This window comes from Eulemur rufifrons, chromosome 1 (assembly GCF_041146395.1).
Source record: "Eulemur rufifrons isolate Redbay chromosome 1, OSU_ERuf_1, whole genome shotgun sequence".
NCBI lineage: Eukaryota > Metazoa > Chordata > Mammalia > Primates > Lemuridae > Eulemur > Eulemur rufifrons.
The window spans coordinates 31,202,506-31,225,853 of NC_090983.1; the positions used below are offsets into that span (position 1 = coordinate 31,202,506).

The 23,348-nt window shown below is 34.8% G+C and overlaps 1 protein-coding gene across 1 annotated transcript in view; it reads left to right on the plus strand.

Annotated features, from left to right (window-relative positions):
• The window catches only part of TRAK2 (trafficking kinesin protein 2), a 62,730-nt gene that overhangs the window by 12,197 nt on the left and 27,185 nt on the right, over nucleotides 1-23,348 (plus strand). The window contains exons 2-3 of the mRNA XM_069485153.1: nucleotides 10,515-10,804; nucleotides 18,834-19,028. Coding sequence (XP_069341254.1) covers nucleotides 10,714-10,804; nucleotides 18,834-19,028 — 286 coding nt within the window. The 5' untranslated portion in view covers nucleotides 10,515-10,713. The remainder of the gene's footprint in view (nucleotides 1-10,514; nucleotides 10,805-18,833; nucleotides 19,029-23,348) is intronic.

The following is a 23,348-nucleotide window of genomic DNA, read 5'->3' on the forward strand; positions in this document are numbered from 1 at the left end:
GTGACCAATAAACATATGAAAAATGCTCAGTGTCACTAATCATCAGGGGAATGCCAATTAAAACCACAATGAGATATCATTTTACCCCTATTAGAATGGTTTTTTTTAAAAGGTCCAAAAACTATAGATGCTGGCATGGATGCAGAGAGAAAAGAATGCTTATACACTGTTGGTGGGACTGTAAATCAGTACCAACCTCTACAGAAAACAGTATGGAGATTCCTCAAAGAACTAAAAGTAGACCTACCATTCGATCCATCTATCCCGCTACTGGGTATCTACCCAAAGAAAAAGAAGTCATTTCATCAAAAAGACACCTATACTTGAATGTTTATTGCAGCACAGTTCACAACTGCAAAGATGTGGAATCAATCCAAATGCCCATCAGTTCATCAGTGGATTAACAAAATGTGCGTGTGTGTGTGTGTGTGTGTGTGTGTGTATACATACATACACACACACATATACACACACACACACACACACGTACACCATAGAGTGAGAATCAGCCATAAAAAGGACAAATTATAATGCCTTTTGCAAGAATTTGGATGGAACTGGAGACCATTCTCCTAAGTGAAGTATCCCAAGAATGGAAAAACAAACACCCCATGTACTCACTATTAAATTGGAGCTAACCGATGAGGACACACGTGCACAGAAGGCAGTGAGGGGCAAAAGCCTACCTAATGGGTACAATGAAAACTATTTGGGTGATGGGCAGACCTACAGCCGTGACTCAAGCATTACGAAATGTAACCAAAAACATTGGTACCACCTTAATATTTTGAAATTAAAAAAAAGAATTTGGTGTCCTTTGTAGTCTTTTATTCTGTGTTGCAAAATTATGATTTAGGGTTAGATCAGAGTTCAACAGGTGATAGCGTATCGGCTAAATCTGACCAATTCTATAAGCTAAGAATGGTTTTTACATGTTTGAAGGGTCAAAAAAAGAGAACAACAAAGGTAATAAATATGTGACAGAAACCATATATGGCTTCAGAGCCTAAAATATTTAGTACCTGGCTTTTTACAAAAGTTTGCTGACCCTTGTTATTGATTCTTGAATTTTATAGTAGATAAATAACCTATTAATTGTTAGAAAGGCACTGATGGAAACAATCATTTTATATCCTGAATACTTTGTAGTCATTAAAATGATTATATAGATCAAAGATATGTTGACATGAAAGATAAATGAGTGGGCTGTTAAACAGCATGTTAACATTCTGTCTCCTGGTGAAAGATGGTAAAAAATTACAAGTAGCTTACAGTTGATTCTTCGTATTTATGCACTGCCTGAATTTTAAAAAATGAATATATTGCTTTATTCATGAGAAACAAAAGTGCACACAAGCATATGTGCATGTTGTGTTTTGTTTGTGTGTTTTAAAGGGAAAGAGAAACTGGAGATTTTCAGTGTAGCTTGTGGCTGATTTTCATCAGATGAGAGGTTTGTTTAAGGAATATAGCTTATTATGCGCCACTTTGAAAACGCTTGTCATCTTTGCACTTAAACACCTTTCTTTTCAAAGCTTTTACCAAGTAACCCAATACCTGAAAACATCTACACAGAGGCTTAATCTCACTTGTTTTTACCATTTCATTACTTGAAATCTGATCACACTGCTTTAGAGCAGCTAGGTAGTAATATAAAAGCAACATGGCCTTTTAAGAAATTGGAGGGACTGTGCCCACATAGTTTACATTGCAGAGATTGCTTGTTGTGCTGCATACATTGCCTTTAGCAAACGTTTACGTGTCCAGGCACACGTTTGGACTTTTAAGTATCGAAGGGATGCAATAATAATTATATGGTAAGCAGACTGCCGAAAGGCAGTAGGGCTTTCATAGGTTTTTAAAAATTCTCATTTTATCCCCATACCTTTCTCCAAATTTCCTTCATTTTCCTCCCCTCAAAGGTAAGAATTTTAATATGTTTACAAGTACAATACAGAAAATATTTAGTTTAAATAGATGATGTTGTGGTCTCATTTTACTTCTTGCTTTGTTCACTCGGCACTGTATTTCTAGTGCTATGTTACCCCATTGTGTATATCTACCACATTTTACTTATGTACTTTCCAGGGAGCAGTGCTTCAAGAAACTATTTTATACATGTCTCTTTATGGGCTGATATGAGCATTTCTTTGGGTTACATAAACCCAGGAGCAGAACTGCTGGGTCCTAAAATACATCTATAACTTGACTAAGTAGTTTCGGATGGTTCTTTTGAATGGCTGCACTAGTCTGCACTCCACCATCGGCTTTTTATTTGGGGAATTTTTTGTAAGCGTTTCTCTTAAAACCAGTACTTAAGTTACAAGAAATGATTACCTTAGGTAAAAATAACTCTTAGAACTCCTGAATTATTGCTAGTTGGAAGTTCCAGAGGAGATTATGAGGCCATGTGCTTCTTGAGAGCCAGAGCTGTTAGCAGTGTGGAAGAGCAAGAACTGATATGAATCATGTATCTTCTAAGTCTATGTCCAGATGACCTGGTACCATGAAATGGTATTGTTTGTTATGTATAATTCTACCTCCTTATCTATTTAACTTATTAATTATATTTGACACATAAGTAATGCTTACTGTGTACTAAGTACTGTTATATACATTTTATAAATATGAACTCATATAATCCACATGACAACCCTATAAAATAGGTACTGTTATTGTCCCCATTTCTATAAATGAGGAAACAGGCTCAGAGGGATTTAAGTTATCCAAGTATAGATCTCTTTGTTTTAATATTTCTCATTAGGGAATATGGAGAACTAATGAAAAATTGAAAATAAAGTTATGTAGTATGTATTATTTCATAGTCCATTATAAATACAGAGATGCTATTTAACTTTTCTGACTTTAACTTTTGAATACCAATATGTATAACTCATTGTGAGGCCAAATAGGAAAGGAAAGCACATCTACTAACATGTTTTGTTTAACATTATAGTACTAAGAATTTGAAAATGAAATCCAAGGGTGGTGACAACCTTTATTAGGTGCCATATTTGGAACTCCAGCACACTGGATTTGCGAATTTTCTGGATGGGTAAAGTTTAATTATTTAAACACCATAAAATACTTTCTTTTAACATTTTACATGAAAGCCCTGCTTCTCTAACTTATTAAAGAGTAGGTATTAAACATGATTTAACATTTTCGTCAAAGTTGATGTTGTATTTTGATAACTCTCATGTGCTTTGATAAGGATATAGTTGTAAAATATGAAACAGAATGGTTTCTGATAATGACTAGACTTTGCTTTCTTGAAAAAGTCCATTAGTATCCTTTGCTTTTGGATTATTTGTCTAATTCTTATAAAAGGTAAAGTATGGAATGTGCACCAAGGTTGTACAATGTGCTGCTTTTCTGTAAAGTTGATCATTGACTTACAAGTGGTTCCTTGCCTGGAAAACCTTTAGTGTTCTGGTGGTTTTGACTCCTCAATAGGATTTAGCTCTTAGTAACTGAAGGCCCTAATGAATCACAGGTACTCATCAGCAGTCACCTGTTTTCTTCTCATGGCATTCATTGTTGAGGAAAGTATAGAGAAACAACATCCCTTTCCACTTTAGTACTTTGGGTGGATTACTTCAAAGAATATGAATTCATTATCTCTTGCAAACAAGGTATTAGGCTAAACTTTTCTTCAAACCTTCTTTAATATTTGGTTTGGAACCAAATGCCAAGCATAAGCAACATTAAAAATTATATCTATAGGACAGAAAGCCCGGTCCTTGCATGGTAAATTAACTTTCTTAAAATCTTTTTAAACAAACTCTTCCACTTAAAACTTGTAATTTATGAACTTTATGGATAGGGACAAAATAAGTATACTCCAGAGCGAGGGATTCAGCTCTGCTGATCACCAGCAGATGGTAATTTTCAACTCTGCCATTATTTATAACATGCTATTATTATATATAGCACGTTTGTTTTATTAAGTGTATATTTTTGAAGTATTTTATATTGCAAATCCCATGTTGTCCCTAAAAGCAATGCTAGTGATAGATTAACGGACACAAAAATAGAAATAGTATAAAAAATTAAGTCAGAAAATTACACATATGAAGTATATCATTGGACAATAAGAATGATTATGAAGGGTCGTCCCATGATGTGTGAAGATAGATGTACCTGTGCAGTTGACAATCAGCCAGAGGTCTGAAATGTTTTGACAGAGTATCATTGCTAAAGTGGAATGCCTGTTTTAGTCAAAAGTTAATTCAGGTGAAGGTTAGGAGTTCAAGAACTTAAAGGCCAAGCATGGTGAATGAAAAGTATGGCTTTGGAAACTTATCAAAAACCACAGATGGTACTGTGGGTTCAAGGCCTTTTCTGATGTGTAGGTGAAGCTCTAGTGTGGATTCCTTAGCTGCCAGAGGTTACCTCCCTTCTGCTGTTGGTGAAGATTGTGGCAGGGAGGGGTTGCCTGCCTCAGCAGATAGTCATTGTAAACAAAACAGGGCAGTTTTTAAAAAGGTCAAAATATATCAAGTTAGAAGGAAGTGCTGACCCCATAAGCCTAAATCTCACTCATGGTTTGGACGTTTAAACTAATGGGTTTAATAGCCTTTTGGAATCCAGCCTGTTTGTAAGTAGAGCTGCTTCCATATATTTCATATTCTGAAAACTCCACTGATCTTTCAGTTAAATGGCAGTAAAAAAAATATTTGCTGGTCACAGATCCTATTTCCTCAAGGTGAATTTTACAATAGCTGATAAAATAGCTGTGCTGAGTGTAGCCCATGTAGTTTTACAGTGGTCATCCGTGCAGCTGGACTTGGTATGTGGTGGTATGTGCTTTCTGCCTTCATGAGGTCTGCTGCTCACCGTCCAGGTTGGATTGTGGTGGTGACCCCCTCTCCCACTTTTTTCCCCCAGCTCTTAGCACTGAAGCCACAGTTGTTGATGTGTTTTAATCTCTGGTTTTTAAATTACTATGGTTTTTTTGTGAATTTTATCTGTGGTGTAGCCAGATATGTTAAAATTAATGAATGTTTGTCTTTATCAAAAATCTATTATTTTATGTAGGAACATGGTAAATTTTCATTTTTTAAATTACACAGCATATCTTTTGTCTGAGTTAGGTCACCACCGCCTAGGAGAGCTGCTGCTGAGTTGGTGATTGGCACTGTTCCCATTCCTCCGTGCAGATCAGCAACCAACATGTGTTTTAAATTAATCCCAAAAGTATTGTCTGTAAAATAAAATTTTTAAATATGTTTCCAATGTAAACGTTTCATTAAATGATTACATTTATTATATTCAAGACTCTGCACTCCAGCAGAGGTGAAATTTCCCAGAATTGTTTTAGCTTTCTCAGTGAGACTATCTTGGCCAGAGTATCCATTTGAAGGAAGTAGTAAGATTTTTTTTAAGGCAAGGGCCTATATTTAGGCGCTCACTGTTGACCACTTAGTTCCATGGCTGGGCTAAACTATCTAAGTCCTTAGCCATGTTGTTTTCTGCCAGCAATATTTATATCAATGACATGTTTTGATGGTTCTTTTTAAGTCTCATGCTTATTAAAATAAGTTAGTTATTTTTCTTTATTTTCCCTTAATGTATATGTATTACAAAAGCTTGCTTCTTGTTAAATAATGTGTGTTTGATTGGTTGTTTTATAAAGAAAAGCAGTGAAGTTGTTCCTAAATTGATTGAGTAAAGATCCAGCAAAGAATAAAGTGGATGGCACTAAAAGAAGTACTAAGAATATGTGTGTACACACTAGGAAAGGCACAGAAAATGTGGTCGGTGTTTGTGCTTGCCAAAGTTTAGTTTCTACCACATTTAGGACTCTCTGCAAGCTTTCTGTTTATTCATACATCAGAGAAAGAGAAAGAAAATGACTAATGGCACCAAACTAACATCACTCGTCAGAGGGCAGGAAGTAAATGTGACTTCTTATGTTGAGAGAAAATGCCATCAAGCAGTTGAGATTAGGCCTCACATTGTGCCCAACATTGTGTAAGGTACAGTAATAATGATAAAATGGTACTTTGGCAATAGAAATATTAATAATAACTAATACTTGCATAGCATTTACTATATTCTAAGGCATTATTCTAAGGCCTTTATGTGTATTAGCATATAAGCCCCCCAGTGACCCTCTGAGATAGGTGCTACTATTATCTTGTCATAATTCATTTAATCCCCATAACAACCCCATAAACTAGATCCTATTATTAGGCCTATTCAACAGATGAAGAAATGAGGTTAAATAATTTGTCCAAGGTCATATAACCAGTAAGTGGTGGAGCTGGAATTCAAATTTAGGCACTCCAGCTCCAGAATCCATGTTCTTAACCACTGGGGTAGGCTGAATAATGGTTTTCAAACATATCCACACCCTGATCCCCAGAACCTATGAGTATTACTTTATATGACAAAAGGGACTTTGTAGTCATGAGTAAATAAAGGATTTTAAAATGGGAGATTATCATGGATTATCCAGTTGGGCCTTAATTGTAATCACAGGTGTCCTTATAAGAGGAAGATAGAGGGAGATTTGGCAGCAGCAGAAGACAATGTGATAATGGAAGCAGAGAGAGAGATTTGAAGATGATATGCTGCTGTCTTTAAAGATGGTGGGAGAGACCCTGAGCCAAGGAATACAGCTCTAGAAGCTAGAAAAGGCTCTAGTTGTTTCCCTAGAGCCTCCAGAGGGAAGGAGCACAACACCTTAGTTTTGATCCATTGAAACCATTTCATCTTTCTTGCCTCCAGAACTGTAAGATAGTAAATTGATGTTGTTTAATGCCACTAAATTTATAGTAATTTGTTGTAGCAGCAACAGGAAACTAATACAGCCACTACGCTATGAAGAAAGATACTAGGTAGAGTTAAGACTTTTTATTATAAGCAAACCTTCCTCAAAATCCCCAAAGGAAAGACCTTTAGTAATAATCCCTCATAGTCCCAGCTTTATGGCACTTGTCATTTTATTACCAGGAGCACAATTTCTTAGTCCTTATCTCTTTCTGTATGAAGATTACTCAGAGGTAATCTTCAGACTGCATCTACTTCGTACTCAAACATGAAAGTGATTTTGGGTACAGAGTTGGCTATTAAACCAGAAACTTAAGAAATATTAGGCAGAAGATACCATCTGTTCCTCAGGCCTGAAGAGATGGGGAAACCTGAAGGGAACGAGCATTTGAGTGTCTACTATATGTCAGGTACCAAACTGGGAATTTTTATTTTTTGTTTAATCCTCCTATCTGACCCTTCTTATAAAGGGAAGTTATTAATACCCCCATCTTGACAGTGAGGAGTGAGACTCAAAAATTTTAAACACTGGACTCAAGGTCAGAAAAGCAGTAAATAAGATTAAAATTCAGACTTGTCTAATGTCAAAGTACATGCATACATTGTACTGTACTGAGTACTGCTATTCCAAACTGATCTTTCTTAGGAGCTCAGATTTAGGCTAGAGCATGTCCAAAGGGTTTATTTAGTCCTAGCTAGTCTCCAGAAGAACATACTATTGCCAAGTAACCCCTGACCTGGTACAGGTTAGGCAGGTTCCTGGATTGCCCTGGAAATCAACATTCTTCCTGCATGACTCTTAAGATGGACTTAGTTCTGTGTTCAATTTGGTTTTTCTATTCTTGTATGTAAGAGTTAAGACCAAACCATAGTAAGTGTGGCTGTGTTCCAATAAAACTTCATTTATGGACGCTGAAAATTGAATCTTATAATTTTCACATCATGTAATGGTATTGTTTTTCTTCCAGTCATTTAAAGTTGCAAAAATCATTCTTAGCTCACAGGTTATATAAAAACAGGTAGCAGGGCATATTTGGCTGTGGGCTAGATGGACTGTTATACACTAGCATGTTTATTCTTATATTTGCATTGCCATTCTATTTTTTAAACTATAAAATATAAATCCAGGTCGGGAATATCATAATTTTAAAAACCTTGGTAAAGATTATATATGATTTATGTAGCTAGTGATATTTGGTTGCCTACCAAAAAATCATCATTTCCACCTTCTTTGTTGGCAGAACTTCTGGTTCAGATTTTGTTCAGGTACCCAGTGGTCGTGTACTTAGAGGAAGATTGCTTCTTATTCCTCCCAAGATCAAGAGGTGAATCTTTATTGGTTTAATCCAAGTTTAATACTACTCCTCTTGAAGTAATTGATTTAGATGGATGAAAAGTCCAGCGTGAGGAAGTAACCACTTGAGCTAATGCCAACCCATAGTGATTGATTTAGGAATTGCAGTTCTGGATAGTAAGATTCATGGGGAAGAATTCAGTTGCATACAATTACTGATCCTGGAATAATGAATTTTTGACAACTGGAATAAAAATCAGCGTTCCTAAACAGATGCATTTAAACTATACTTTGGTTTGCATTGGCCACTACAGATTACTATATTGGCAAACATATTTCAAAAAAATAGTTATATATATATAATAGAATCTTAAAGTATTTATTAAAATTTTTGAGTTCAAATACAGAAAAATTTTTTGTTATTCTAATGTAAAATTATAAACTTTTGGGAAGGACTGGTGTTTATTATGTCTTTTTTTCTTTATAAAATGTTTTTTCATTTACAAAGTAATAGAAATGGTAAGAAATGGAAACCCCAGGTCAATAACCATAAAAGTGTTTGAAATTTAACTGATATTGAAATCTGAAAGCCTACTCCATACTCACTAAACTGCATTCTTACCATCTCACTATTGACACCTTTCAGCCTAGCTTTGGATCTAACCTCTTGGCTGAACTGGTTTCTAGAAATCACCAGTGATTTTATGGTCCCTTGCTCCCTTTTTTAAACCAAATTTCCCCTTTGATTTCTTTATAATGTTTAATTCTATTGCCCATTCTGTCTCTGAAACTCTCTTTCCTAGGATTTGCTGAGAGTGCTGCTCTATTCTCCTGCCTCAGTAACAATTTTTTACTCTCCTTTACTTTACTTTGTTACTTTCTACTTCTTGAGGGTAACTCTCTTGAAAAACACTGAATATTTATGATGCCTGTAAATAGTAGGTATGAGAATGAATTAGCCATAAGTAGACACTACAAGTTGCTAAGCAGAGACTATTTATTAATAGTAGAGACCATCTTTTGATATAAAGCAAGGCTTATAAGTAGAATTGAATAATTTTCCCAACTGATAATTTTTGAAAGTATGCACATATATTTAGTGCATTGTATTCCTTTGTATATACCATTATTAAACCATTTCTTTTTGGACATTTGGTTCCAGTTGTGTGTATACACTTTTTTTTTTTTTTTAAATTTTTCAAACCAATACCGTATGGGCATCCTTATCCTGACATCTTGGCATACTTTGTGAGTATATCCATAGTATAAATTCCTAGTGGTAGAATTGTTGAGTTACAGTATATGTACATTTTACAATTTGGTAGATATTCCCAAATGGGCTTTCTGAAAGCTTGTACCAGTTTGTGCATTTATCAACAGGGTGTAACAGTGTTCCTTTCTCCACATCCTCTCCAACAATGAATATAATACTTAATGTTTGGTAATCTAGGGAGTGAAAATAATTTTTGTTTATATTTTTATTTATTTTAATTATGAATGAGGTTGAGCATCTGTTACATCAGTGGTTCACACCTGAGGGAAATTTTGCCCTTCAGGGGACATTTGGCAATGTCTGGAAACATTTTTGGTTGTCACAACTGGAGAGGGTCTGGGGAGGGAATTCTACTAACACCTAGTGGGTAAAGGACAGAGATGCTGCTAAACATCCTACAAGGTACATGACAGAGGGCTGGTCCAAATGTCAATTGTATCAGGGTTGAGAAACCCTGTTTTGTATTATTCCATTTCATCTCCTTTGTTGGTTTATTATCTATAATTCTTATAGTTGCTTTTGGGTTAATACTATGCCTCTTTAACTTATCACAGTCTACTTTCAAGCAACATTTTACTATATCATGCATAGTATAATAGCAGTATATTTCCATTTTTCCCTCCATTTTTCCCCTCCTGGCCTGTGTGCTGTTGTAATACATTTTACTTTTACATATGTTATAGACCCTACAATTTGTTGTTATTACATTACTTTAAACAGTTAATTATCTTAAAATTTTTTAAACAACAGCTATATTGAAATATAATTAACATGTAGCAAATTGCATATTTCAAGTGTACAATTTAGTCACTTTTGACACATATACTTGTAAAACCATCTCCACAATCAAAATAAGGAACATATTCATCCTTCCCAAAACTTTTCTCCTGCCCCTTAGTCATTCCTCCCTCCACCCCAGGTAGCCACTGATGTCCTTTCTACCACTATAGATAAACTGGCATTTTCTAGAATTTTATATAAATGGAATCATAAGTTGTGTACTCTTTTTTTTTTGTCTGACTTCTTCCAGCATAATTATTTTGAGGTTTATCCATGCTGTTGTGTGCATCATTAGGGAAATATTTTTAATGACAAACATTCCAAGTAATTAGATTACAGTTATTGAAGAGCATACTGAATTCTAGTCACTTGATGTGTTTTTTGTTTTAGGTCATGGCTGTCCAAGGTATGATAATCACATGAGAGCACCCACTGCTACAGATGTCATTTGACTCATCAGAGAAAATTTATCTGAAAGAAAATATCCATATGACCAAATCCATTTCTTTATTGAATGGCTTGATGGATTTCCTTTACTCTGATTCATACCAAAGCTGCCCTCCTCAACCAAAGCAAGAAAGGATCCTGCATGAATCAGTCCCAGAATGCCATTTTTATGTCATCAACAGGTGAAGAAAACCTCATGAATAGCAATCACAGAGACTCGGAAAGCATCACTGGTGAGTCCAGCTTGATAAATATTGAAGTGCTGTTGCTTACAGGATGAAATACAAATGCCTCAGTCAGGCATATACGACCTGCCATGATGAAACCCTAGCTTCCCTGTACAGCCTGGGCTCCTCGGAGACAGACTAAATTAATCTCTCCATCCCCTGGTCTGCTATTGCATTGTCACAATCCGCCTTGTATCCTGTTCCTTGTCTGTGTCTCACTCCCCTGTACTCTGTAAGCCCCTAGTGAGTAGGAACTGTCATACTCATCTTCTTATCTTCACAAGGAAAGGGCAGAGTTGTTTGTGTTCATATACCTTGCAAGCAGCTGACAACACAAGAGGCTCCTGGGGATTCTGGGGTATATAAACACAGGTCCAGGCCCATGACACCATATCTGCAAGGCTAAATTTTAAAAACTGTGAACACTCAAAGTTATTCTAAACTTTGGTTCTAAAACTCATTTGCCCACAAAACCTGACTTGTGTGGCTATTTCTAGACTTAACTCATTTGCTAAAGATATATTAATATATTTAAATAATGGGGTACTGCTACAAAACCAGTTGGGAATGTTATGTAACATACAGTTAATGCATAGTACCACTTTTCTAAAAACCTGAAAAATTCTGAAACCCATCTAAACTCAAAGTTTTTTTTTAATTCAGCTTTATTAAGATACAGTAAAATACTCTTACTTTAAGTGTATAGTTTGAATTTTGACAAATATATACACTCGTGTAACCACCAGTACAACCAAGTTATAGAACTTCTTATCTCTTTGTAGTTTTAATTTATATTTTCCTGATGGCTCATGATGTTGAGCATCTTATGTGATTATTAGCCATATATAAATCTTATTTTGAGTTGTTTATTCAAATCATTTGCCCATTTTTTAACTTGTCTTACTATTGAATAGTAATCGTTGTATTATAAGTGTTCTTTACATATTCTAGATGTAAATCCTTTATTAGATAAATGAATTCTGAGTATTTTCTCCCAGACTGTGGCTTGCCTTTTCATCTTCTTAATGGTGTCTTTTGAAGAGCAAGAAGTTTAAAATTTTAATGGAGTCTAGTTTATCAATTTTTGCTCTTAAAATTCATTTTTTGGGTCATTTCTAAAAAATAGTTGCATATCTCAAGATCACAAAGATTTTCTTCTCTGTTTTCTGTAAAAGTTTTAGTATTTCCTTCTACAGTTAAGTCAGTGGTTCATTTTATGGTTAATTTTGAGTATGGAATGAAGTTAGGGCCCAGGTTTTTTGTTTTTTGCTCTCCAACTGAATAGTTTATCCTATGTTGTTTGTTGAAAATACTATCTTTACCCCTATTGAAAATTGCCTTGATAATTTCATTGAAAATCACTTACTCATATATGTGTGGGTCTATTTCTGGATTGTATCCTGTTCCTTTAATCCTTAAATCTGTCTTTACAGAAATAACAACATTATCTTGATTACTGTAACTCTTGTAAATCTTAAAATCAGATAATATAAATCTTCCAACTTTGTTCTTGTTTTTTAAAAATTAGTTTGGCCATTCTAGATTTTTTATATTTCTGTATAAATTTTAGAATCAGTTTGTCCATTTCTATGAAAAAAGAATGCTGAAATTTTCAATGGAATTACATAGACTCTATAGAGAACTGACATCTGAAGACATCCATGAACCTGTTATATCTCTCCATTTTTTAGGTCTTCTTTAATTTCTCTTAACAGTATTTTATAATTTTTATTGTATAGGTCTTGAGTATATTTTGTTAAATTTAATCTTAAGCATTTTTGTTTTTAAATGGCATTATTTAATTTCATTCTCCGACTGTTACTACTGTATAGAAGTGAAATTGATTTTTTAATATAAACCTTATATTCTGCAACTTTTCTTAGGAGTTTATTAACTTTCTGGTAGATTTCTCAGAATTTTCTACATATACTATAATGTCTGCAAATAGAGACAGTTTTACATATTCCTTTTCAATCTGAATGCCTTTTATTTCTTTTTCTTGCCTTATCGAATGGGACAGGATCTCAGTATAGTGTTGAATAAAAGTGGTAAGAGCAAACATCCTTGCCATATTTCCAATCTTAGGAGAAAAGTTACAGTCTTTCACCATTTAGTCTCTTGAGAATGCAGATTATCAAATTGAGAAAGTGTCCTCTTCCACATTGCGTGAGAGGTTTTTAATCATGAATGTGTATTTTGTCAGATGTATATTCCGCAACTGTTGAAATGTTCATATGGTTTTTCTTTCTTAGTCTGTTAGTATGGTAAATTCTGTTGGCTTATTAATAGTTTTGAATTTTAAACCAAACTTGTATTCCTAGAAAAAATTCCACTTGGGCATGAGGTATTATCTTTTTTATATATTGCAGGTTTGATTTACAAGTGTTTTGTTTAGGGAGAATGTGTGTCCCAGTCCCATTTTTGAGCACTATTGGTTTGTACTTTTTTTGCAATGTCTTTGCTTGATTTTGATATTGAAGTAATGCTGGCCTCAAAATGAGATGTGAAGTGTTCCCTCTGCATTTGCAAAACTTTGTGTACAATTGATATCATAGCATTTTCTATCCTTTTACTTTTAACTTATCTGAATCTTTACATTTAAAGGACATCTTCGGATAACTTACAGTTAGGTCTATTTTTTAAAATCCAGTCTGACAATATATATTTTCTAATTGGAGCATTTACACCATTTACTTTTAAAGTAATTATGACTTTAGTTGAGTCAACTATGCTCTTATATGTTTTCTGTGTGTTCCTTTTGTTCTTTCTTCCTTTTTTCCCCATTTTCTTTCTTTTTTTAAATTTTTTTTAGGATTCCATTTTAATTCCACTATTGGCTTATTAGTTATACCTCTTAATTTTCTCAGTGGTTGCTCTAGGTTGCAATACATCCTTTTCACTTTTCACAGCCTGTCTTCAAATAGCATTATACTGTTTCATAAAGTGAGACTCTTAAAACAGCATTCTTTCATTTCCCCCTACCATCCCTTATATTATTATTACCATGCCTTTTACATCTACATGTTATATACATAACACATTGTTATTATTTTTGCTTTAAACAATTATAAATTAAATAAATTATAAAAATAAAAGAGTTGTATATTACCCACAGATTTACCATTTCTGTCACTTTTTGTTTCTTTTTATAGATTGAAGTTTCTGTCTGGTATCCTTTTTGCCTAAATAACTTTAACATTTACTGTAATATAGATTTGCAGTCACACAGTTTTCTGCTTCTCTGAAAAAAAAAAAAAATCTCTATTTTTTTTTTTTTTTTTTTTTTTTTTTTGAGACAGAGTCTCACTCTGTTGCCCAGGCTAGAGTGAGTGCCGTGGCATCAGCCTAGCTCACAGCAACCTCAGACTCCTGGGCTTAAGTGATCCTACTGCCTCAGCCTCCCGAGTAGCTGGGACTACAGGCATGCGCCACCATGCCCGGCTAATTTTTTGTATATATATATTTTAGTTGTCCATATAATTTCTTTCTATTTTTAGTAGAGACGGGGGTCTCACTCTTGCTCAGGCTGGTCTCGAACTCCTGACCTCGAGCGATCCACCCGCCTCGGCCTCCCAGAGTGCTAGGATTACAGGCGTGAGCCACCGCGCCCGGCCAAAAAATCTCTATTTTATCTTTTTTGAAAGACCTTTTCGCTGGTACGGAATCCTCAGTTGCCTTTTTTTTTCCATGCGTTTTAATGATGCTGTTCCATTGTCATCTACCTTGCATTGCTTTCAATGAATATTTCAAGTTCATTTTTTATTCCCTTAAATGTAGTATGTCTTTTTCTCTTTGCTTTTAAGATTTTCGCTTTATCACTACTTTTTAGCAATTTTGCTTTGGTGTGTTTTTCTTTGTATTTATCCTGCCTGGAATTGTTGAGCTTCTTTGAATATGAATTTATTGTTTTAATTAAATTTGAAGATTTGGGCCATTATTTTTTCAAATATATTTTCTCCTCCTGCCTTTGTTCTCTTCTTCTGAGATGCCAGTTGCATGTATGTTAGACTGCTTCATATTATGACACAGTCACTGATGATCTTTCACTTTTTTTCCTCTGATTCATTTTTGATATTTTCCATTGCTATGCCTTCACGTTTACTGTTCTTTTCTTCTGGAGAATGTGTAATCTGCTAATCTTATCCAGTGAATTTGTCATTTTAGATACTGTACTCTAATATATCATTTTAGGTATTGTACTCTAATTTTATTTGAGTTTTATAAATACAGCTATATCTTCTGTTTCTCTTTTCATTAAGTTCATGTTTTTCTTTTAGCACATTATCAATAATAGCTGTTTTTAAATTGTTGCTTACTAATTCTATTATCTCTGTCATTACTGAGTCTGTTTCTGTTGACTCATTTTCCTCCTGGTTTTTGATTATAATTTCTTTATTTGTTTATTATTTATCTAGTAATTTTTACAGAATGCAGAACATTATGAATGTTACGTTGTTAGGTGTTTGGATTTTGTTGTCTTCCTTGGAAGAGTGTTAAAATTTGTTTTGGCAGGTCTTTAAGTTATTTGCTGATTAAGGTTGATCTTTTTGAGGCTTGTTTTTAAAATCTTTGTTATGTGGGTCCACAGATCATATTCTAGACCATATGCTAGTATACTTTATTCTAGTGTTAATTTAATTCTGCTAACAGTAGGCCTGACCCTTCTGAGATCTTTACTAATTGTCCCAAGTGTTGAATGATGTTTTTCTTCTCTGGCTAGATGAAATTCAGACCTCTCTCTTAGCTTTATATAAGTGATGTGATGTGATGTGATGAAGATGTGGAGAATGATTTGAGTGTCATAAGGACAGACCAATTCTGAGACCACATTCAAGAGAAATAAGAGGAGCCAATATGACTAGAAAGAAACAGGCATATGAAGAAGACATTTGAAGGATGAAATGATAGAGAGGGGGCTGTCAAGCCTGAGCAATCAGGAGAGTAATAAATAGTACATTGTACATTATCAGATATGTGGGAGCAGGTAGGAGGAACTAGTCTGAAGAATATTTAGTTCAACTTGTTAATACTAAACCTGTATTGTACACTCATTTTTAAAATTACTTTTTGGAAGTAGGGAATTGATCTTGAACTTCACAGGACTTTATTAATACTTACTAAAAGAAAACTTCTAGGGACTAGTAGCTCTTTTAATGAATGTCACTTTTGTTTTTCATTTCCATTATACCCTTGAGTGCCTAACAGTCTGCTTTTAGCTCTGCATGTATTTATGGTCAACTTCTCTTCCTGCATGTATTATAATGACAGTCTGTATGTAGTATATGTGTGGCAGAAAAGCTTTGGATAATCACATGGAATTTGTAGTAATAGATTTTGAATGTATTTTCAGGGCTCTTATTTAAGAGATTTGCCAAGGATTGAAATCTTTAGAACCATATTTAAGATTTTAGATGTACCTCATCTCTATCTCTTTGTGATTATGAAGCAACTGCTTGTCCTTCTGAGTGAATAGGGATGTCTGATATTGCCAGCCACCTTATATTTGACTTATTAAAATGTCATTAAGTCAAGGTCAAGTAGTAGAAATTTACCCTTGTTAGGTTTGTTTTCTTAAACTGTACTTTGTTGTTCTTTGCCAGAGTTAGAGCATGTTTCTTTATACAACCCACAAAGGAAATACCAGATCTCATGAGAGGGTTGATATGACATCCTGTATTTTCTCTAGTATTTTAAGCATGTTAAAAGGGATAACTTTTTCTTTTTTGTAAACTGCTAAATGTGGGAGGTGTTAAATGATGGGCAGTATTGGGAACAGGAAGCCAGTAGCAGGCACATAATGACAGAAAAGCCCAGCAGTGTTCAGAGATGGGTTAGAGTAGTAAATGATTGTCTTTGTTTTACAAATGAGGGAAATTAAGGCTCAGGTAGGATAAATCATGTGTCTAACATTCCATAGCTCATGAGTAAAGGAGTCAGAGTTAGAAGCTAGGTCTAATTGAAATTTTTTTAATAAAAGAATAAAAATATAAAGAAAAAAAAAGCTAGATCTGATGGCAAATCCCATGTTCTTTCTAATATTAAGAATGAAAAATGGGGCCGGGCGCGGTGGCTCACGCCTGTAATCCTAGCACTCTGGGAGGCCGAGGCGGGTGGATCGCTCGAGGTCAGGAGTTCGAGACCAGCCTGAGCAAGAGTGAGACCCCGTCTCTACTAAAAATAGAAAGACATTATATGGACAACTAAAAATCTATATAGAAAAAATTAGCCGGGCATGGTGGCGCATGCCTGTAGTCCCAGCTACTCGGGAGGCTGAGACAGGAGGATCGCTTGAGCTCAGGAGTCTGAGGTTGCTGTGAGCTAGGCTGATGCCACGGCACTCACTCTAGCCTGGGCAACAGAGTGAGACTCTGTCTCAAAAAAAAAAATAAATAAAAGAATGAAAAATGAGACAATAAGATTAAGCACCTGGAGAAGCACCTAGGAGATATGTAGGACTAATATGGTATGTTAGAGAGAGACGTGATATATATGAACTTGCCTTCTAAAATGAATGGTCAGCCTTTGTCCTATAAATATTAATAAATGAGCATATAGCAATAAGAGATGGCCCTCAGGTCAGGTGGGCACAGTGTTGGATAGGAAATTGAGACAAAAGTCCAGTGGTCCTCAGCAAGTCACTCACCTTTAAGTCTCAGTTTCCTTATCTAGGAGGCAGGATTAGATTATTTCTCAAAGTACCTTCTATTTTTAATACTCTGTAATTATTTAGATGCTATAGCAACCTTAGACTTGATTTCATCTATAGGTCTAAAAACTCAATAGTAAAACAATAATAAAAATGGCTAACATTTAGAGAGTTCCTTCATGGTGTGCCAGGCATTGCACTAAATACAAGTATTTTTTCATGTGGTTATCTCACTTAATTCCTACATCGACCACAGAGGGAGGTACCAGATACAAGGCAATGTTCTTTGTCACCATATCACGCTAAATTTATATTATGTGAAGGCTGGGGAAGATTTTTAAGAGGAAGCTCTTTTTCCCCCCTCCCCTTTCAGATTATCTTCTCCTCATATATATAGGGTTTTAAATGTACCATATCTTTAAAATAAAAATGATAAAGTACTTATTCCAGTGCCAATGCTGAATAACTTTTAATGTTGTTTTTTAAAAAAAATTTTAGCTAATGTGAGAATATACTAAAATGTAATTTTTCCAGAGTTTGAAGAATTCAAATTTTGTTATTAAAGAATATTTAATTTTATCTCTATTGAGCTGGCTATTTTCTGCTGGTTGTTTTGCATCAATTTTTTTCTCCCAAGCATATAAGTAGAGATCAGACTACTTTTAAACAGTATTAAATAGATTGATAGGGAGAAAAATAAGAAATTTATCTGAATTCACACTAAATTTTAAAAACATAGTTACATTCACTAACGAATCTATTTTTAGATACCATGTAATTAAAATTTATGGTATCTGCATGTTCTCATGTGAAAGCTAGAAAAATTGATCTCATAAAAGTGGAGAATGGAAATTACTAGAGGCTGGAAAGAGGAGAGAAAGGGAGATAGGGAGAGGTTGGTTAATGGATACAAAATTACAGCTAGGTAGGAGGAATAAGTCCCAGTGTTCTATAGCACTGTAGGGTGACTATAGTTAATAATTTATAATATATTTTCAAATAGCTAAAAGAGGATTTTGAATGTTCCCAATGCAAAGAAACCATAAATGTGATGGATGGGCCAATTACCCTGATTGTATCATTACATATTTTGTACATGTATCAATATCACTCTACCCCATAAATATGTCCAATTAATTAAAAATAATTTTTAAAAATTATTACCAAAAAAATCCATGTTATCATTTTTACTTTATAAGTTCTTATTAAAGAAACCTAGAGAAAGACCAATTATGGTACCACGATATATTAATAAAAATCAGTGGAAAAATGATCTTATTTAATGTTTTTTTGGTTGTCTTACTTTTGCCAAACTAATTTCACTGATTTTCTCTGTAGCCTAGTAAATTGAAATATATTGGGTTCATTTACATGGACTCTCCTCTTTAGATGTCTGCTCCAATGAAGATCTCCCTGAAGTTGAGCTGGTGAATCTGCTGGAAGAACAGCTACCACAGTATAGGCTAAAAGTAGACTCTCTTTTTCTGTATGAAAATCAAGACTGGACTCAGTCCCCACACCAGCAGCAACATGCATCTGATGCCCTCTCTCCAGTCCTTGCTGAAGAGACTTTCCATTATATGAGTGAGTATTTTTTACCCTTTTAGAGTTTGTGCATTGAAATAAAGATTATGGATATCTTAATATTGACTTTTAAAACATTTGACATTTATTAATAGTAGCCATTATTCAGTATAGGCCTTCTTTAGCTTGAACTGATTTAACCGGAAGAGATAATTCTAACTGTTATGTCTGAATGCGGGAAGTTTGTCATCCTTGTGACCCTGAGTGTCTAGTGTTGTAAGCATACTGGATGTTTCTATTTCTTTCATCTTTTTGATATTTTCCTCAGACTAAGTAGAAAAGGGAACTTTTTTAAAAGTAGTGAAATTATTTGAAATTTTATATCCTAATAGTTTGATATCCTGAGCCATCAGCTGCTTGACTTGTATCTTCCCTATTAAACACAGTTACAGGAATTATATCAGTCATTAAGAAGCATAGTTCTTAAATGCATAAGTAGTTCTAATGATGCCAAGGAGGAATAAATATACACTGTATAGTAATCTTCATTGTTTACTTAAGGGTGCCTAGAGAATATTTCAGTGAGAGGCTGAGCCAGATTTGTCCTGAAAATAGGTCTGTTTTACACCAAGCTGTTAGAAATGACAAAATTAAATAGAATAATTTTTAAACTTTGAAGTATGGACACCTTTTTGCATCTGACCTCACTCCAAAAAAACTACCGAAAGGCTGAGCTTACTTTAAAAAAAAAATTCATTTGGTATAAAAATGTGTGCATAGTAGCCGTTAAAATATATAATAAAAGCCTGTAAGTTCAACATTAATATGTTTGTGAAATGCTTTTAATTAGAATGAGATATGAGATTGCATCAGATCCTAGACCTTTTCCCAGTCAGTACTTCAATGTTTTTAATGTTAGACTGTCACTGGAGAATTATTGTGATATATTGATTTTCATAGTAATTAACTTGCTTTTAGCAGTAGTTTCCTAAAACTTAACTGCTCAGGCAAAAAACTATAAATATTGTTTAAACTTGAATTGAAATATCAAGAAGCCCAAATAAAACTGTGTTTTAGTTTGAGAAATTACTTGTTTGAAATTTTCTAGAAAATGATTTTTAGAAGGAACAGTATTTTTTATTTTAATTTCCCTTTGTTCCTTGAGTTTTTAACTTTGTGAAAAGAACTTTCAAACTGAAATTTCATCAGGATAAATTTATAATAGTTTGTCATTATTTTGATAAAGTGTCACAGAAAGTGCTTCTTAGTTTACTTGTTTTTTGTCCTATAGGCCACTGAGGGTGAAACTATAGCTAGAAAGCTGTCTTAGATCATGATTTAAGGGAGTTATTTTTAGGATGAATTTTAAATAAAAATACTAGAAAACAAAAGGTAAACATAGCCAGGCATGATGGTGTGTGCCTGTAGTCCTAGCTACTCAAGAGGCTGAAGCTGGAGGATTGCTTGAGCCCAGGAGTTCGAGGTTGCAGTGAGCTATGATTGTGCCATGGCACTCTAGCCTGGGTGACCAAGCAAGACTCTGTCTCTTAAAAAAAAAAAAAAAAAGTAAACAAATTCTAAAATTATGACTTTATGCCAAACAAACCATAATGTTCAAGGGAGCAATTTAAAACTTGAGATTGGTAGGATGATACAGATTTATACTTCACGGTTCTGAAAAACTATTCTATTTCTTTAGTCTTAATAGGACTATTTTCACTATAATTGGACTATATATGATATACCTAAGATTATGGAGCAAATAAGCTAGAATTAAAATTCGTCCACTAATACTTTATTTCTGCACTGTACTTTAATTTCACTGTTATTTTAAAGCTATCAGTTCTCTGGGTTAATAGTTCAATCAAATGTAAATAAATTTCATTATGAATTTGCATCTTATGAATGTAAAAGATAAGTGGTTTATTTTATTTAGCAAATTGACCAAGATTTAAAAAACAAGAAACAAAACATTCTCTCCTTTTCCCACAGTTTTCTATCCCCTTGAGACTTCAAGATTTGTGATTTTGAATAATTATTACGTATCCTGGCAGGCCATCCTAGGTTCAGCTCCCTAATATTACTTCAGCCCCTTCTTATCCCTGCTTCTCTCCCATGCCAGTGGATATTTGTGCTCATTAAAATGGATTTTAACAACTAGTAAAGAGAGGTGGCACAGTCAGGGACACTCTCTCTGTTACACAACACAAAGAAATTTAAACCGCTGTGACTTGGTAGGAAACATGGGCAGCATTTAGGGTTGTGAGCCTCTCACATGGACTGGGGGGATGGGGGGGAAGTCCTCTGAAGTCACCCAAACCAGAAAGAGATTGTTTACTTTGAAAATTGGACACTTGGAGAGCAATGACTAGGTCCAAAAAAATAATTTTATCCCAGCCCGTGCCGTACATACGCAAAGTTTAAAATGCTCAAAGAATGTTTTACATGCAAAATAGGTCATTCTAGGGTTTTCCTAATTATATTAACACTGAGCCCCAGAGTGAGTTGCAGGGGGAGCCATGGAATTGGAATATACATCACATACAGTACGTTTTATTCATTTAAAAGGTAAAAACAGAAACCTGATCTTCTTTTCAGGGGATTTTATTTAGAAATAAAGGATCTCTTGTATCACTTCCTAAGGCATAAGAAAAAAAGGGGGGGAAATGATTGATTGTGTAAGTTTTATTTAAGGCAGTGGTTCTCCAAATGTGGACCCCACTATCTATGTCATTTTGGAAGTTGTTAGAAATGAAAATTCTTGAGCCCCCATCCCACCTATAGATTCAGAAAGCCTGGGGTGAGATACAGCTCTCTGTTTTATCGAGTCCTCCTGGTGATACTGATGCTCTTTCAAGTTTAAGAACAACTGATATAAAGCATTGTCAACCAAAGCTAAATGGTCATTTTATGGTGACATTAATTGGAGAATTAATTAGGGGGAGTGTAAAATTTTGCAGAGAAATACAGTTGTAGATATTATTACTTCTAATTGGTAGATATACTTTTCCTCAATCTCAGTCCTCAAAAATCATTAACCTATACGAGCCGAAAAGGAAATATGCCTGATAATATTCAGGAAGCATTAACCGTAAGCCAGGTCATAGAGGTTTGCAGATTTATAATTCTCCTAGTTCAACCCTCTCAACCAGTTCCACAAGAGAATTAAGCCATAGGCCCCAAGACATCTGTGGTATGATGGATTACCTTATCATCCATGTACTAGCTTTGAAATGGAGAAAATTGTCACTCATCATCTATAGCAGTGGTCCCCAACCTTTTTGGCACCAGGAATAGGTTTCATGGAAGATAATTTTTCCATGGGGGGTGGGGGTGGGAGGGGGAGTTGAGGGGGGTCCCTGTAGCGGATATAAATACAGATGAAGCTTTGCTTGCTCCTCCCCACCCCCTACTGCTCACCTCCTGCTGTGTGGCCCAATTCCTAAGGTTCATGGAAGACAATTTTTTTTGGAGGGGGTGCGGTGCAGTGTGCAGAACTCAGGCCTCAGGCGGTGATGCACACAGCCAGCCAGGTGGCCGAGTTCCTAACAGGCCATGGACTGGTACCAGGTTGCAGCCCCAGGGGTTTAGGGACCACAAGATCTATAGGGCTTAATTCTCCCCTGGAACCCTGTTGAGAAAGGTTGCTCTGGATGTCTCCATTTTCTTCTGTCTCAGTTCTTTGGAAGGCAGTTTTTTGTATTGCAGAGATACTGTATCATAGCAGCAAGAGATGCAGTCACTTCTTTAGGGCTAAGACCTCAAGACCTGTCTAGTTGTTGGGAGCTGTTGTAGCTTTTCCTATGCTATGTGGGCAGTGTATGTGTTTCATTTTTGGTTTTTTTTTTTTTATTGTGGTAGTTTGATTTTGGTTTTTGGTGTGAAAAGTTTAGGGAGCAATGAAAGATTAGACTTCTTTTTTAAATTCAGTAATTGTGGTAAAAACTCTAGATCTTGAAAGGAGACATAAGAGAACTATTCAGCCCGATATCATATAAATGGCAAAGATACCGGATTAGATTAACATCGGTGTTTCCCATCCTTAAAATAATGTGAGATTGGGTTGGTTGATGTGAAATTATGCAGGAATAGAACATAAAGTAAGGATTAGTGAAGTGCTTATATATATTAAACGCTCACCCCATGTTTTCAGGAACATTCCAGCATTACACTAAAAATGTTGAACATTAATTAACAACCTACAGAAACCGAGCTGCAAATTATTCTGTAAAAATGTGTGTCATCCCCCCGATGGTATAAATATTTTTTTAGAGAGTAAGGAAAGTTCGTGTCTGGAAATAAGTGAGGATCATTGCTAATTTCTGTATCATTTAACATATTTTTATTTTAACAGCTGATAACTGAAGGGAAAATAGGTTT